Source organism: Gopherus evgoodei, chromosome 10 (genome assembly GCF_007399415.2).
Source record: "Gopherus evgoodei ecotype Sinaloan lineage chromosome 10, rGopEvg1_v1.p, whole genome shotgun sequence".
Taxonomy (NCBI): domain Eukaryota; kingdom Metazoa; phylum Chordata; order Testudines; family Testudinidae; genus Gopherus; species Gopherus evgoodei.
Genome location: NC_044331.1, coordinates 44,049,187 through 44,067,662, shown reverse-complemented (window position 1 = coordinate 44,067,662; position 18,476 = coordinate 44,049,187). Strand labels below are relative to the sequence as shown.

The 18,476-nt window shown below is 42.7% G+C and overlaps 1 protein-coding gene across 2 annotated transcripts in view; it reads right to left on the bottom strand.

Annotated features, from left to right (window-relative positions):
• Window positions 1–17,751, bottom strand: part of ARIH1 (ariadne RBR E3 ubiquitin protein ligase 1) — a 138,551-nt gene extending 120,800 nt beyond the window's left edge. For both annotated transcript variants that reach the window (XM_030577593.1, XM_030577594.1), the window contains exon 1: window positions 17,298–17,751. In XM_030577593.1, coding sequence (XP_030433453.1) covers window positions 17,298–17,666 — 369 coding nt within the window. In that variant the 5' untranslated portion in view covers window positions 17,667–17,751. The remainder of the gene's footprint in view (window positions 1–17,297) is intronic.
• Between the last annotated feature and the right edge of the window lie 725 nt (window positions 17,752–18,476).

Sequence of the window (18,476 nt, the reverse complement as noted above, 5' to 3'; positions counted from 1 at the left end):
ACAGAGCACTCTGATATCCAAAGAAGATCACCACAAAATGATGCAGCATCTTGGCATATCCAACATGTTTTAATAACTTCTGTTATGATTAAGGCTGAGATTGTGTCTCAGATATTTTTAGTAAAAGTCATGAGCAATAACCAAAAATTCACAGAAGCCCATGACCAGGGATATTTTTAGTAATGTCAGGAACAGGTGACGGGCTTCTGTGAATTTTTGGTTATTGCCCATGATTTTTGCTAAAAATATCCTTGACAAAAAGGAGAAGGAGGAGGGTCCAGTACCTGTAGCAGCTGGGAGCTACAGGGCCCCTGCCACCAGCAACAGCTGAGAGTTGCTCCTGGGATGAAGTGGAAAATGTCAGAGGTCTCTGGAAGTCATGGATTCCGTGACCTCCATGACATAATCGTAGCCATAGTTATGACTAGTGGTAGAGCGAAGACTGCTGAAACAATCTTCCAATGCCAGTCTTTCTAGGACTGGAGGTAAGCAGGACAGGATTCGCTTGTCCCTCATTATGCACAAAGGAAGCAACATGCACATTTATAGGAAGATGAAGTGTTGGCATCAGAAGTTCCACGGCAAAAAACAAAGAAGGATGTGAGAAAGTGCATCAACAGAAATCCAGAGACCCAGGGAGAAAATGAAGCAAGAATCAAATAGTGAGCTATTTACATAGCCAGTTTCCAGAATGGGACTCCAGGCTAGTTACAATAGCACAGTAAGGAGTTTTCACACTCCTAGCCAAGGGCAAAATATCTTATGTTTCTAACAGCCCTCAAGATCTATACCACGATACACAGAGCACCTTTGATAGGACAGGCTTGGCTATGAACCTCATTTATCTGAACTGTTAACAGAAAAGCTTATCCAAAACTAGGCTGCATCATCAACTTCCTTTGCCCAAACTGACAGAAAAATATAAGAACCTACAAGTACACACACTGCATTTTTACAATTCAGTATTTATTTCAGTTATCAGCAATACAGGTAAGAACATTTATTTAATATATTATTTGAATTAGATCCTTCAAAGCTAAACAAGCTCAGATGTAAGTAAGAAAAGTCTTATGTATACTTTCTACAGAAAAAAAAAGCTTTTCAAAACCCCCTTGGCTAGTTCATATCTAAAAACAGAAAAAAACTGACTCAATCCACCCAGAAGTCCTTAAATTATTATTTGAAATACTCTGGCCATTGACAATGGCTCTTTGGGTGGGTTTGTTCTGCAGACCTTTATGGTAATAGTACAGGAGTGTTCCACCCCTCATTTCCTAGGTCAGGGGTGGGGAACCTACAGCTCGCAGGCCGGATCCAGCCCACTGCAGGAGGAAGCTAGGGTTCCCAGGCCACTAAAAGCCCATTTGGCTCCACACAGCTTCTGGAAGCAACTAGCATATCACTGCAGCCTCTAGGAGCAGAAGTGATCAGGGAAGCTCCGTGCAATGCCCGCTCACCCAGTGCAGGCTCCACAGCTCCTCTGGCCCCTCTGCCTAGGGGCTGGACACAGCAGCCACTTCTAGAAGCAGAGCAGAGCCCCAGGAAGCAGGGAGCCTACCTTAGCCCCACTGCACTTCCAACCAGGAGCCTCCTGAAGTAAGCACTGCCTGGCCAGAGCCCACACCCCAGCCCAGAACTCCCTCCCAGACCTCACACCCCAATCTCCTCTTTTCTGGCCCCACCTCCAAGTCTAGGGGAAGACACAAGCCTGTGCCCCTCTCCTGGGGTGGAGTGCGACCCACGACTGATTTTTTTTCTCTGTGGGTCAGTGGCCGCTGATAGAAACAAGGTTCCCCACCCCGTCCTACATGCTTGCCAGGCGGTTTTAAGTTCCTGCCACACAAAATCCTTCCACCATAGTGAAAGCTGACAGTTAAGTTGAAGACAGATCTAGCACAAGTTTGGTTAAATTTAGAAAGATGCATTCAGAATTTATAAAGAAACAGAGTGCATTATCACAACTTCAGTTTATAGACTCATAGAAAAGCGATGAAGTTATCCAGGAGTTCTCTGTCAATGCAGTATTGTACCCTTTGATATATTTCCTAGAATTTTGTCCAGTCTAGGTTTAAGATGCATCAAGAAATGAGGCTTCTGACACTTCCTTGGGAGACTGTCCAAGAGTCCAATCTCATCATTAGGCGGCATTTAGACTCAATTTCAATTTTGTCCTACTAGTTCTAGTTACACCTGCTTTCACAATATAAACCCTTCCAGATTTGTGTCCACTAACCCCACCCCACACACATTATCTGTCTCCTAACCAAGATTTATATATTTAACTCCTAATCTTTCTTCTAATCATTCTCTCCAGCTGCCTAATCTCAGCATACTAAAGTTCCAAACTCCAGAGTCCGCATAAGGGATCCAAGTACCTCAATGGACTGTAGATTGTGGACTTTCTTCCTATGAAAAACATCAATATGAAGAGATAATTTTCACCCAGTTACTCTTCCTCCCTACAACAGTGTATTGGAAGAGTCAGTTCCTATTTGTCCAGATTATTCTGGCTCTCTCATGTTGTTCCCCACTTTATTTTGTAAGTTCCACTGAACACAGCTTATGTTTGCTTTCTACTGTTGAGCAAAAATAGGTGCAATCCCCAATGATATCAACTGTGATGTAAATAAGATTTTTGGAACAGCCTTGCAGCAGTTTTCCAAAAGGTAAAAGCATGTGTATGCACCACACACACACATGAGGGCTTGGTGATGTAGAGGTCACAAACCCAAAGATCAAGTCCTATTCTAGGAGACAAGCAAGAGGTAGTAGCTTCGTAGGTTTGCATGTTCACAACACAAACAGAATGCATAGTTTGTCCGGTTTGATATCCCATGCTTGAAAGGCCTAAGTACTGAAACAGCAAGGGTCTGCTAAAGTTACAAGCAGAGTCATAATGGGAAGCTTATCAGTAACTGCCCATAATCCCTCAGTTTCATGAGCATCAAACTGACTCTAAAGTAAAATTTGAAGGAAAGTTACATTCTTTGAACCAAGGACCTCCTTGCAATCCTGTACGTAATTTGCAATTTCTCACCACACATACCTAAAGGATTCATAGGAATGATACTGTCAGTGAAATAATCCATTGTGATATCTGTTACAATGGACTTGTTCAAGTGTGCGCATGCATAAGAAACAGAATGTCAACTATTTCCATTCTAGATCCAGTCATCATCTTATTCCGTATCACCCCATGGCCCCATTAGTGATGTTGGCCTCATCTACTCATCTGTCAGCTTCTCAAACAAGCCCCTCCATACCATGTCATGTTCCTATGCATAGAATGCCCTTCCCAAGCTCATCTACAAGGCATGGACTCAGCTACCTTCATAACATTCAAGTTCCTCCTAAGGCCTACCTCTCTCAGCATGCCTGCAGAAAACATGACAACTGACAATGATGAGTTTGAGGTGTAATTCTGGGGAAATTTACATTTCCTATTGTATTAAAAATAGAAAATACGCTCCCTTAACCTCTATTTGTGTTTTTGCTGCCAGGACATTTCAGTCAGGAGTATGATGGTGCAACCAGACAGCTGTGTCATCAAAATCCAAGTACAGACAAAACCACAATTTTGCCAGTACACACTGTATATTTGCTAAGTGTGCTTTCCCAGCATAGGATATCAGTGTACCCTAAATGGCAAAACACTTCTAATGTAGACCTGACACACCATAGTAGGGCAGTGTTAAATTATTTCCCATTGCCCCATATATGTACATTCCATGTTTAAAACAAAAAAAAGTTTTGACTTAAATTACAAGCACTATAAAAATCTATCCAGTACCTACAAGAGCAAAGCTGTGTTTCTTTCATATCATATCACATCATAACCACCATTAAACAGTCTGGAATTGAACTTCACTGGCTATTTCATTGATCCATGAGGCACAAAACAGCTTAGTTCTTCAGCAACTATCGGGGCTCTGCAGTGCTGACAGCTGTAAACTTTGTCCTCTCAGGGTACTGAGCAGATATGAGTGAAGACAGCAAATATGTGAAGTGGAAAGGTTTGGGATGGTTTCATTTTAATTTTTGAAGTAGAGTCTCGTCCTACATTCCCCTGAATTAAGGGATGGGGTAGATCCAAATTTAAAATACTTGAGAGAGAATACACAGAAGTTATTTTGCCAGTTGACATGTAGTTCTGCAGTTGCACAGTGAGTTTAGCCAATTGCTCACACATTTTTGTTGTGCATCAAAAGGTAAAACAACTGCAAGACGGGTTTTTTTTTGCCCACACGCAGCTCTTTACTCACCAAAAAACCTTTTATTTCACCCAACTTAGTCTGCTGTTGAAAAAACAGATGAAGAATCCTGCAAACTACAGCCAGGCCTTCAAATTAACGTACATCCCAATGCCTAAATCAAAGTAACTGGTTAGTACAGCTGCAGAAGGCTTCCTTTGACATGTCAATTTATGAAGTAGCTAGATCCCCATCATGCTTTGCACAGCTTCACATGCTGCTGTTGCCACCAGTCCCCTTCCTCCCCCATTTCTCAGACCTGATATTTGTTGAGGGTAAAGGCATGCTTTTAAGATGTTTCTAACATTTAGAGTGGGCTAGCTCAGACCAAGAAATTAGAGATGGAGGTGAGCCAGCTAGGACAAAAGACTCCTCACTTGCATGCTTCACTCTAGCCTTCACAATCAAGCCACAGTTACCCCTAGTACAGAGTATGGGGGAAAGTGGTCCAGAGTCTCCCACTGCTCCCCAAGGTCTCCAGATAGTAAAGACTGGGTTAAAACATTTCCTTGATATGAGTTTTTTTTTGTTTAGGACAGATGCAAATGACCTTGCTTGAAAAGTGGAGTGAGGGAACTCCATGGTTTCAGGATGAAACCACAGAGTACAGTAGGGGAACTCCATTAGGGCCAAGAGAACCTAAGGAGCAGAATTCTTGTTAGGTGCTCCTTGTATAAGGCAGGTGATTTCTTTAAGTATTCCTAGACTGCTGTTAGGAACCAGTCACTTCCCTTGCTGGCATTGGCTACAAAATCCTCAACTGCTCCTCTACCCCAATGGCAGCATTGGATTCCTCCTCTTCCCCCACAGCTGCTGAAAACTGGAGCATGCCCCAGCTGCCAAGGAAAATGCAGGACTGCTGTGGCAGCTCCTGGCAGCAGGGGAAGGACACAGCTCTGGCATAGCTGTGCAGCAGCACTGCATGCCAGCAGCTGAGTTTGACTTCATACTTTTCCTAGAGATGTGCACCAAGATCAGGATGCTCCCTCACTACAACCTAGTCCTTTGGGAGCACTCCTCACCATAGACAGAGTCCCAATTCTCAACAGCCAGGAACCCTGCCTATCTGCTCCCTAGCGCTACCCAAAACAGTAGCACCAGTAGGCCCTGCCTTCAAAAGAGGCTGTCAAAAAGGTTAGTGTTTCCGGAAGTTACAATGATGTGCACGCTGATTCTGAAATAGTGGTCAAAGTTTTCAGAAATAGGTGCCTAAAGTAGGCTACTAAGGGTTGGATTTTCAAAAGTGTCTATGTGGCTTAGAAGCACAGGTCCTACTTAGCTTTTGAAAATCATAGCATTAGGCATGTAAATGTGGACTTAAATTGTTTTATAGCTGCAAGTATAGATATTGGCCAAAGTTTTCTCTAGGACCACTAACACTGAGAAAGTGAAAGGCTTAGTGCAAATAGTTGCTTGAGCTGTTGTTTTCAGATAAGTTAATTCATTATACTTGCATGTACAAAGTATTTTGAATACTAAGAATAAGTACTCTGAACTATGCCATGTAAAAAGTGTGTGTTTGAAAGTCATCTGTCTGTATTCCAGATACTGGCATTTTAAATGCTTAGGAAACAACACTGAACTCCAGAAAAATACAAACTATACTGGACCTGAGTTGACATGGGAAATAATCAAAAACATTACTGAACAGAGTGCACAAGCTAAATGACTTTGCTCACAGCACAAAATATAAAGTTGTGTGGAATAAGAATGGCAGGTGAAGAAGCCAAACGCTGATTAAAAATAATCTTTGGCTTCTCAATATTCTTGACCAAAAAAGCCCAGAATAGTGATATGTTCAATGGCAAACTACTATGTTCATATCAGACTACAAAACAGAATTCAAATACTTTAAAAGCAGAGCCAGACGCTTCCTCTTTATGATAATACCCTTTCACCAGCATCCCTATAAGCTTGGTAGAGGTTGTTTTTAATACTCACCTACATGGAATTCAACTTGAATTGGTATCATGGCCCTGCTCTAACATGCCATTCATAGTACACAGTATCTGTGTATGTTTACAACCAACAAGACTGCAATTTTCTGGCAAACCCAGATGCTATTGTATAACTACACTTAAAAAACCCAGCAACAGTCTGTATTTGCACATCCACAAGACGTAGAATCTTTGTGTTTTAAACTGTACCAGTCACTAAGTCACTTTGGCTAATAGAACAAGAAACTATATTCTGCATTAAGAGGCACAACCTAAACATAACTTCTGTATGAAAGTTTTTAACCCACTATTGTTACAACACAAAGGTACAGGCGAAAGAAAATTTCTCCAGCCTGTTCTAATGCATCTGACACCACTTTGTGTAGTCAGTTTCTCCTACTGAGTTGGCACTTTCACAAAGTAATGGGAAAGAGGAACACTTTTCAGAATAGGAATGTGAAAAAGTACAACAGTTGGCAGGTGGATTTGAAGATGCAGTTTATGAAACTACTTTTAATCTGAGTTAATGGTGTCACTTCAGACAAATGCTGTAGTTTTCCAGGTGTAACTTTAATATACCCCGAACTAGAGACTCGCTGTCATATCAAAACTCAGTGCTTCATATTACTAAACTTAACTTTGCATTCTGTATAGCTCTGAGCAAGATGTGAAAAACATGCACAAGTGGGATGCACAGTGGCTGCCTTGTATCATTGCCATACCATAAAATATGGTAAAGCACCAAGTTTACTTTTATTTCCTATAAGAAAATAAAATTCATACAAGATTAAAACCAAAAGCAAACTGATCCTCAGTTGTGGCAAGCTTCAAAACCTGAACTATGGTTTCATGCCTCTGAACAGGTAAGGTGATGTCCAAGACAACATATATTGCTCCAAGTTAAGAGTTCCATGAAAACTACAGTCTCAGTTGTAACTGTGCAGTGGCACACAGTGAGCCATTCATTTAGTAATACATTATAGTTTGGCATGTCAAGTTCTTTCATTTCAGCTGGCGAGAACTAGTAGGTGAACCCTGGTTCATTTAAATGCCCTAGCTATATATTAACTAAATATGTTTCACCGATTCTTTTATTTTTTAAGTTGGGACTTTTGGTGCTCATGGAAGTGAACATTAAACACAGAAGCAGGCAAACTTTTTGTCCTGAGGGCCATGTCAGGTTTCCAAAACTGTATGGAGGGCCTGTTAGGCCCCTATCTGACCCCCCCGCCCCACTGCTTCTCACCCCGATGGCCCTCCTGGGACTCCTTCCCCATCCAAACCCTCCTCTCATTCCTCACTGCCCCCCTGAGATCCCTGCCCCCATTCAAACCCCCCCGTTCCATGCCCTCTGACCACCTGGACCCCTATCCATACCCCCGCCCCCTGACTACCACCTCGAACTCCCCTCCCTCTATCCAACCCCCCGTGCTCTTTGCCCGCTTACCACGCTGCCTAGAGCACTGGTAGCGCTACAGCCAAGCCACCCAGAGCACCAGGACAGGTAACCGTGCCACCCGGCTGGAGCCAGCCATGCCACCATGCAGCATAGGGCACCAGGTCAGGCCGCGGCTCTGCAGCTGCGCTGCCCAGCAAGAGCACTGCGCCAATGGCACAGTGAGCTGAGGCTGTGGGGTAGGGGGACAGCAGGGAAGGGGGCCAGGGGCTAACCTCCCGGGCCAGGTGCTTAGGGGCCGGGCAGGAGGGTCCCGCGGGCCATAGTTTGCCCACCTCTGATTTAACAGGAGCTAGAACAAGGAAATGTTTTCAGGCACCATGAAAGCATCTCCAACACATCTAGTGCTGACCCGTGTCAATCTCCTAGTACAGTCCTGGGCTTCTTACGTGAAGGCTGCCAGAATCCCACTGATGTGTGGTGATTTTTGCAAGAAATCAAGCTAAAGGCAAGAATGAGACCAGCAAATTATTATTTTTTTAAACTCATTACCAGAGCTGGAATTGTAATTCACTGCTAGAGACAGAAGTCTAAGGCATTAGCCAAATATGTCACTTAGTAACCTGAACTTCAGAGCTATGTAAACTTGTACAAATATAGTGGACTTGCCTATCCTACTAAAGAAAAGAATTCAAAATATATATATATAGAATCATAGGACTACAGGGTTAGAAGGAACCACAAGGGTCATCAAGTCTAATCCCCTGCCAAGATGCAGGATCTTTTTTTTGTTTAAACTATCCTATAAAAAATTAATCTTTAATTCCAAAGAATAGCTATTTTATGCAATGGAAAATGTCTGAAATTAACTGACAGGTGAGCCAATTGACCAATTTGTACAAACAAGTACCATATAATCATTTTTAAACCTGCACAATAATTACAAGAAGCAGCTCTTACAGGAGAGCTTTGTCAGAATGAAAGCTGCCCTGCTCCTGGGAAACACAATGCATTCCTGCTATAATGAAACACCTTATAAACACCATATGACAGAAGCATGAAGTTTAATAAAGCATTTCCTTCTAGCATCACAATGCTTAGGACCCTAGCTTGTAATGAAATACTGTTTAAGTACTCACTGAAAAGACAGATTCCAAGGTGTCACAATTTACCTCATACAGGCTACTAGGACAGATCAGAACATAATGCCAATTAGATTTAAATGTGCCTATTCCTACAACATACGCCTACTTAGAATGCTAGCATCAGGCAGTTTTGAGCACGTAATTCAAGAGTCCATCTGAGATATTAGGTAAGATTTTTAATACAAGCCAGTATGGTATCAGCATTTTCTGCAGCCACTAGCAAATCAATCCTGCTGTGGGCAACACGTCTTGACTGTGTTGCCAGCAATACTGAGTCTAGTCAACATTGAGGATATTTCATAAATCCCATGGCCGGAAATCAGTGCATTCTGTACTAACCAGAACATATAAGGAAAACCATTGTTTCATAGTACCACTTTTTCCAAGCAACAATAAGTTCACGTTTGCTACAAAAGAGCTCTATTGAACTGCCAGAGAGCATTCTGGGGAATTTGCACGGCCCCATTTGTGCTGTACTCTTGAAAAGGCTGTTCCTCAATACTTTTAACAAACACTGCATTGCAACTTAGGAGTGGCCTGGATATTCTTTGTCTCTGTGTGAAGGCTTTTATCCAGTAGGGGTCTGATTCTCCCCCTACAGAGATCAACAAGACTTGCTAATGTCAATGGAAGCAGGACTAGGCCCTAACTGAGGTGCTAATTTTCAATACTACAAGCACTCAAATATACTACATTTCATCTGTTCAACTACTGAGAACCCAGTATGTTAAATTTAAGATATAGTGGTATTTTTGTACTAGGTCTGGATCCTCCATGGTGCTGAGCATTTCGTTCCAATCCAGCAAAGCACTTAAACACATGCTTAAAACTAAGCACAATCTTAAGCACTTCACTGAATCAGGGCCAAAATGCTCAACATCCTTGCAGGACAGAGCACCAAACTACAAAATTATGCAATTATGAAACCCTGCCAGACTCTCAACAGTTTTTCCCTTACATGTCAGTGGGTTCTTCATAAGATTTGAGCAATATTTTTGCCATGTCAGCCACCTAGGATTTTTAGTCAAATATTCATAATACCTTTATCCATTCCATGACTGCAAAAGACCAGTTCTGCTACGGACAACAGTACTACTGATATAATTCAGAGGCTCAAGTAAAGCCTGTTTACCAAGATGGGGAAAAGACTGAAGTCACACAAGTCTTTTGCTTGAAATGAAAAGAAAAGAAAGCTATAAGAAACAAAACTAATTATCCACATTACTAACCATTCTACTGAGACATCAAAATAAGTAGAAATATGGATCAAAAGATTAAAACTTAATTTTCACAATTTTGTGTTATTTACAGAAGAACAAAATAAAACGAATGCAAATAAATAGAGTCAAGATAGAAGTAGCGACCTGATACAGAAAAGCCTCAATACTAACATAGTTAGTGAACCATTTATTCAGGCATAATCCTATTAATAAAGATTTGACAGAAGAAATACTTGGCAAGAAAGTCACTTGTATCGGAAGTGTCCCTTTTAACAAGAAAGCCTTGTCTGTTAGTGGATCAGATCTCAGACATCTCCCAGCATATATGTTTGTTCATTTAAAAATCAGCCCAGTAAGTTAATCTGCAAAAGCCTTGGGGAAAATATGTAAGAAATCTGAATACTTATTTTGATGATCAAAACCCAAAGTGGTTTGCAAAATGGTTCAGTGCTGTACACAATCAGATTCTGAAATAACACAGATAACATTCTGACCTATAGTTACAAGATTGGTTAGCTGAAAAACTCATGATGTTCCCATCTGGAATTAAGTGACTTATTTACACGTCTTCCCCTTGTGTTAGCTGCACCCCATGACAGTTCTTCCTCAAAAGAAGAGTGAGTTTCTAACCAGATATTAGCAACATAAATGCTTATTGCTATATGTAGCAAACCTTACCAAGCATCTGCAATTCTGCTTATGTCTCTGCAAGCATGCCGATATAATAAATGCGGTGTTTTCAGCAGTTTAGAGTAATTTGGTACTGTTTCCATTGGCTCTGGTACACCAGACTCTAGAGGTAAAAAAGAAGTTTCACCTAGTTCTGGAAGCAGTCATTTTCAGATTAAAAGGTCAAGAAATTGCAGATTGCTGAATCACTGGCATTGGGCCAAGAACTTATATCATTTAACATAATCTCCAGAATGGTCCTAGAATTCTATGGTCATTCTTGATGGGAGTTGATGACGCAAACTATGTGATGTTTTAATTGTAATGTAGAGTATCCAGCCTCAGAAAAAAAAAAATGACATAATCAGTCAGCATTTCAACAGCATGACAAATTCTGTCATCAGGAAATTTGCAATTAAGTTTTCATAGATTCAAAGGCCAGAAGGAACCACTGTGATCATCTACTCTGACTTTCTAACAGGCCAGGGAATTTCCCCAAATTAATTCCCAGAGCATTTCTTTTAGAAAGACATCCAATATTGATTTAAAAATTGTCACTGATGGAAAATCCACCACGATCCTTAGTAAATTGATCCTTGGTAAACTACTCTTAATTTCCAGTCTGACTTTGTCTAGCTTCAACTTTCAGCCATTAGATCACGTTACACCTTTCTCTGCTAGAACAGACCATTATTAAATATTTGTTCCTTGTGGAGGTATTTATAGACTAACCAAGTCACCCTTTAATTCTCTTTGTAAATAGACTCAAGGAGATCAGTCTATCACTGTAAGGCATGTTTTCTAATCATTTAGTCATTCTCACAGCTCTTCTCTGAAGCCTCTCCAATTTATCAACATCCTTTATGAATCGTGGACACCAGTTCTGGACAATATTCCCGCAGGAGTCGCACCAGTGCCAAATATGGAGGTAAAATAATCTGTCCACTCCTACTCAAGAGTCTACTGTTTATGCATCCAAGGATCGCATTAACCCTTTTGGCCACAGGAGCATACTGGGAGCTCATGTTCAGCTGATTATACACACAAACCCCCAAATCTTTTCCAGAGTAACTGCTTCCCAGGATAAAGTCGCTCATTCTGTAAATATGGCCTACAGTCTTTGTTTCTAGATTTACATTCAGTCATATTAAAAACACAGTTTCCTTGCACCCAGTTTACCAGTAATCCAGATTGCTCCCAGTGACCTGTCCTCTTCAAAATTTACCATTCCCCCAATTTTTGAGTCACCTGCAAATTTTATCAGCAATGATTCTGTTTTCTCAAATAAAAATGTTAAATAGAGCAGGACCAATAGATCCCAGTGTGACCCCACTATAAACATACTTCCGCGATGATAACTCCCTGTTTACAATCACATTTTGAGACTTATCAGTTAGTTTGCTATGCTTGTGCCCTACAATTTTATTTCAATTAAGTTACAATTTCAGCATGGGCTCAGACCAAATCAAATCTGATAATAAACTGTTCCTGTTTAAGACTTGCCTTTATTATGCTTTCTCACAAATGTTTTAATATAGCCAAAGACCCATTGAACCTGCTAGCACATGGAAATTATACCAGCCAGATTCTGTGTTTTATCCTTGTGTAGCTTCGCCAGCTTTAATTAGTATTTTTCTCTTTGCTACAACTGCAAGTTTGCTCAGTCAAAAAATTCTACAAAGTCAGTCTAACTTTTGCATCTAGATTCTGAGCAGACACAGGTATATTCACTAATTCTGGAAGAACTGCCAGACAATGCTAAACTTCCTGGATATTGGGCAACTCTTCATCAAAAATCTCACTTTAATATGATATGAATGATCATCCATTACAAAATAGCTGTAAACATGATTTTATCCCAGGGGTCCGCAAACTATAGCCCATGGGATTGCCACCTCAGTGGAGCTGCAGGCCCTACACCGCTGCCAAAGTCTCCAGGCACCACCCCTGCAGCTCCCACTGGCTAAGAAAAGGAAAGGTACCCACAAGAAAGGGCAGTGCGCAGAGCCCTCTGCCCCTCTTACCCCAGGGGCTGAAGAGATGTGGTGCCCGCCGCTGGCAGGGAGCCTGCCCTGGCCCCAGAGTGCACCGCTGCCACCCCAGAGCCGCTCCAGGTAAGCGGCGCTGGGCTAGAGCCCGCACCGCACCCCTCTTCTGCGCCCCAACCCCCTGCCCTGAGCCCCTCCCTGCCACACCCCACACCCCTCCTGCACCCCACCCTCCTGCCGAGCCCCTTCCTGCCTCCTCCCACACATCGCACTCCCTCCCACACCCCAACTCCCTGGCACAGCCCTACATTCCTGGCCCTGCGTGCAATTTCCCCACCAAGATGTGGCCCTCGGGCCAAAAAGTTTACCCACCCGTTTTATCCACTGCTTGACATTCAACGCTATCAGTAAGCTGAATGAAGATATAGAGAAGCCAAAACATCTAATGGAACAAGTGGGACTGCAACCACAGATCTGCAGCAGAATCTGGGCCAGTACTACTACGCGAACTTAAATAAGGTTTACTGAACCTAAAACAGCACCAGCAATCCTGGTTGAATGTCACAGACAGAACACAGATGAGAATCCTGGAATCTTTTATCAGAAAGCAACAGAGTAGAGAATAGCAATCACTGGAAAATCAATTTAAACAAAATAAAAGCCTGACTGTATATCTTTATAAATACCAAATAAAGTTTATTTATCCATGAACAGATTTTAAATCCACTGGCATTCAAATCAACAACCCTCCTCCAATTCCCTCTAGCGCCTAAGCTGATTGTAGGTCAAAAGTTTACTTGTTACTATTCTAGCCCAAGCACTGAAACTGATTTTCTGAATTCGTGAATTAAACAAAAAAGTCTTGCAGACTTAGGGCTAATTCAGAGCCATAAAAATATATAACAGCAGTAAAATGGCTTTGATTCTACAAGTTGTTCTGGACTGACAGACCATAATGTCTGTGTGGACCCCAGTGGAATTAATGGTCTCTGCTACTACATGCTCTAAGATCTATTTTGGGGAAGTTCTATGGCCTGTGTTGTCCAGACTAGATGACCACAATGGTCCTTCTGGCCGCAGAATATATTAATGTAATGAAGGATCAGGGTATCTTGCATGTATATGAGCAGTGGGCTGGGTTTTTTGGTTTTGGGTTTTTGTGGGGGGAGGGGGGGTTGTTGTTTTTTAAACTTTACATAACTCTGGACGTCTTGTCTCGAGAGGCCCACTATAGGAGTCTAGGTGACCACATACACACAACTACTACTGCTCCAAGAGGCAATATTAAAAAAATAAAGATATGCACAAAAGACCACACCTTGACTTAGAAATGAACGACTGAGGCAGAGAAGCTGCTGAGTGGTTCAAGTCTAGAAAAACGCAATTTTCAATCTAGTCCTCAATGGCCCCTTAATTCTTCTCTAGAACTTTACATACACACTTGGTACAACTGACTGACTGCTGAGGAATGAATCGGGACTGATTTATATCACTTTGATTTAAATCATCAATTTTAAAAGCAATTTAAATCAGCAAGCAGGAAACCTTTTTAAACCATCAATTTTAATTTTGTTTTGCATTTCTACTTTATTTTCCTAAGGAAAAGTTGGTTCTCTTTGATTGGTTCACTAAAACATGTTGATTTGCAGCTAAATACAGCTTTTATACATATTTGGCACTTTTTGCCTAACCAGAAGATATAGTCTAACTAACATTTATTCAGATTCTTAATTTTTGAATTTATGATGTTAGAAAATGGTGAATTACATTTATTTAACTTTTTATATTAACACAGATTAACTTTTTACTTGTGATTTGTGTAACGATGCATTTGGATGGAACTTGGAATTCAATTAAAATGTGCAAGTAGTATTTTAAAACTTTTTATTAGTTAAATAAAACTACCTTAATTGCGCAGCATACATCAGAAAAAAATTGATAAAACATTATTTGTATTTAAAAACAGATTTATTTAAACTAAGAAAGTATTCTGTCATTAAGGTATTTAACTGATAGTTACCAGAAGCAATGTCCTTCAAGAGTTTAGAACTAGTAGATCTCTTCCTCACACCTCATTCCCCGCCGCCCCCAGATCAGAATACTAAAACAAGCTTTCCTGCTTTTTCAGCTCCCAATCGGCTTCTCAACTTTGAATAAACTACTCATTAAACTGAACTAGCTGAACAAACTAAAAATGAAGATAATACATTCTCTGCAACTGCAAAACAGGCTACTACTGTCAAGAAGTGGCTTAGCACTGCAACAAACTCTTGGTTCCAGACGCTTAGCAAGTGATTTCCTCACCAGTTCTGCAGTCTAACTTTCTTTAAAACTTCAGCAGCAAATATGTACTGCTTAATTTTTATTTAAATATTAAGAGATTATAATAAGTTCATCAATTTCAAATTTAATTGTAAATAGTTTAAAAATATAGATATATTTAAATACAAAAATCCAATAAAAATCATATTCATCTATCCTAATCAGCACTGGAATGGAAGAGATACTAAAGGGCAGGATTTAGTTTTTTGTGAGTACAACTGTACAACCTTTTCTCTGGTTCTAGAATAATAATGCTATCAACTCATGGTCACTGCTGTTCAACCACAAAGCCTCATCTACACAACTTATAATTAAACAGAAAAAGACTAAAGAAAAATTAGAAATGATAGTCAAAATGACTCTCTGATTTATAACATACAATAGCCTTGCTCTTAAGCTTAATATGGGCCTTGGTAAGCTTGTGTAAAGCAAATTCATGTCACTGCTATGAAGCAGTCAGGAAGCTGGTTCAGATGCAACAAAATGCATTAAGAGAGACTAAGTAGTGAGTCATCAGTATAAAAATATTGTCATATTGTCTGAAGGCAGTAGATGAAGCAGCCCTTTTAATTAACAACAAAATTTTAACCATCACCAGAATTCCTACCATTTACTAATTTGTAATCAAAACCTTGGGCACTGTGAATGCATCCAGTCCACAAATGAACTAGAGTAAGGCTAATCTGGTTCAAATTGCCTGTGTTTTTTAATTTTACATTAGTGATAGAATGTCATATCTTAGGCAAAGAACCATGCTGAAAGTGGCCTAATAATTTAATGCAGCATAATACAGTACCAACATAAGCATGATAGCTTAAGTTACCTTATGACAAAATGCAACACTTAGGATAGAGAGCTTCTTCTACATTGTCAGTTGTTAGCGTTCTGATGTAGAAGATTTTTACATAAGAGGTTTGGTTTGGAAGACTGTTTAATACCTAGACCACTCTGTTATAGTATTTAATTTTTTTAAATTTTCTATAACCAGACAGCCAGAAAAAATAATCTGTCAGTGTGACATTCATTACTCACATTGTATGTACTTACTAACTACATAACTTGCTAAATACACTCAGGAACAAGTGAGGGGGATGAATCTGGATGTAAGGAAATAATTCTGTTGAGTATCAAATGTATCTCCATTTTATTGTATAAACTGAATAGTGACTCAAGCAGACAGAACAAGCATTTTGCAATGTTAGCCAAAGGTATGTATACTGGTCTATACACACCAAGTTCTTTGGATAGACCAAAAAAAAAATCTTAATTTTTTAAGTAAAATTTTTTCCCCCATCCTCTCCCCCCCCCCCGCCCACACACATTAAAACAAAAACTACCTTCAGTTTGCTCAACTCCAACACAGTTAATTGACCAGAAGGTTTGTTTTTTTGTTTGGTGGTGATGGTGTTTTTTGTTTTGTTTTTTTAAGAGGCAGTTCTTGGGCTCACCCAGTCCTGAGAGAAGGTTACATCAAATAGTTACATCAAAAGAAACAATCCAAATTCATCAACAGGAGACCATGCATTTGAGGAAGCCTGTCCTCTTAACCAAATTTTATTTTCTGAGTTAGTAGAAGCAATCATGCTCTCATTCCTCTCTGTGCATGTGCTACCATCCTCTCATCAAATCAGACTACAGAAGTAAACAGCATGTCATACTTAACTAAAATGGTAAACGGAAGTCAGAAGGAGATGGGAGAACCACATACTTTAGCTAATAAATTACTACAGGTTTAGAACCATCTCTTAGTCCTCTCGATTAAGACACTGCAAGCAACAAGTTTCCTGAGATGTCAAGTATGGAATAGTTGTTATACCAAGATAGAGCTGAAACCTTACAGGAGTCCGAGGATGATTTTAGCCCCACTCCTCCACACCCCAAATTCCAACCTGAAGCTGAATTCCAAGGATGCGCAGGAGACAAAGATCAGGTGATCCACAACAGGCTAATCTGATAGTACAGGCATTAGAGACAAAAGAGATTAGCTGCAGCAGCAGATTTTTTCCCGGGGTCCCTGCCTCTGATACGATTCAGACCTCTGTGCTGTTATCGTGGGTGCGAGAAAGATTATCACCGCCCGCCTCATTGATAATTCTGCAGAGAAACTGTTTGGCCTTTGGCAAACCCCGCCAGTCTGGTGGCTGCATCCCACATACCACCCACCCCGGAGAACATCCCCCAACCTGCCACTGCCAGCCGCCCCCCATCCCGTGTGCCCCTCAGCCAGTCACCGCCCCCAAAGGCGGCCCGCTGCTTTAACCCCCACCCCCCGAAACCGCCGCGCTTGCACCGCTCCCGACTAGGGGGCGGGTCCCCGGCAACCGATCCCTCAGGCCCGGCCGCCTCCCTCCCGCTCGGGCCGGCCCGCACCTGGATGACCTCGTTGACCTCCCGGATACACTCCACCATGTGCTGCAGGATCTGCTCGGCCGTCAGCACCTCGTAGCGATAGTCCTCCTCCTGCTCGTGGCCGCCGCCGCCCCCGCCGGGGCCCGGCCCGCCGCCCAGCCCGCTGCCGCCGCCGGGGCCTAGCCCGCCCGTCTCCCCGCACAGCAGCCCGTCGCGCTCGCCTCCTACGCCCAGCCCGGGCTCCACCAGCTCCACCTCGCCCAGGTCCAGGTTATCGTCGTCGGGCTCGTCGTCCTCGTCGTCGTCCTCCTCGTCCTCCTCGGCGCCGCTATCCTCGCTGCACTCCTCGTCCTCGTCGAACTCGTAATTGTAGCCCTCGTCCGAGTCCATGGCGAGGCGGCGGCCCGGGGCTGCCCGCGCCGACCCTGAGCCCTCCCCCCGCGCGGGCTCCTGGCTGCTCCTGCGCCGCGGCCTGGCTCTGCCCGCGGGACAACAACACACAGCGCCGCCGCCGCCGCTGAGCCAACAAAGGGACGCGGCGGACCAGCTCCGTCACCGCGCGTCGCCACACGCACGCACCGCGCACGTACGCTTGGCGGGGTTCTGCCGTGCGCGCCGTTACATCGCGGCCGCCATCTTGAGTGAGGCCGGAGGAGGGTCTGGCCTTCAGCAGCGTTGCGACGGCCATCTTGGGCGTGGCAAAGCGCTGGGTTTCATTTCCGTTGCGGCTGCCATCTTGAGTGTGTCAAAAGGTTCCGCCGGCTGGTTTACGCACCGTTAAGGAGGACATCTTGGATGTGGCGAAACCCTGCTAGGCCTCACATTGTATCCGCCATGTTGAGTGTGGCAGCCCTTTTCTTTCCCCTCCCCCATTGCTGCACTGTTAGTCTGTAGGTGAAGGTTCTAGGCAATGTCCACTGTGGTAGCTAAGCAAGTAAGTCACCAATGGGCCCCTCTGTGTGGGGGTGGGGGCGGGGGCCCAGTTCAGGCTGTGTGAGCCCATGTCTGGCACACACTGCCAAGCCCCACCAGCAGGGCACGCAGCCCCTTCACCGCAGCCCCATCCCATAGCATGTTGGGAGGGGTCAGCACAGGGATGATTTGTGATAGGGATGGGGAGGCAATTCTATGGGGGGTTCAGTAGAGGATTGGCAAAGGGAGGGGCGGGTGGGATTTGGGGTGGGGAGTTGGCGTAGGGAT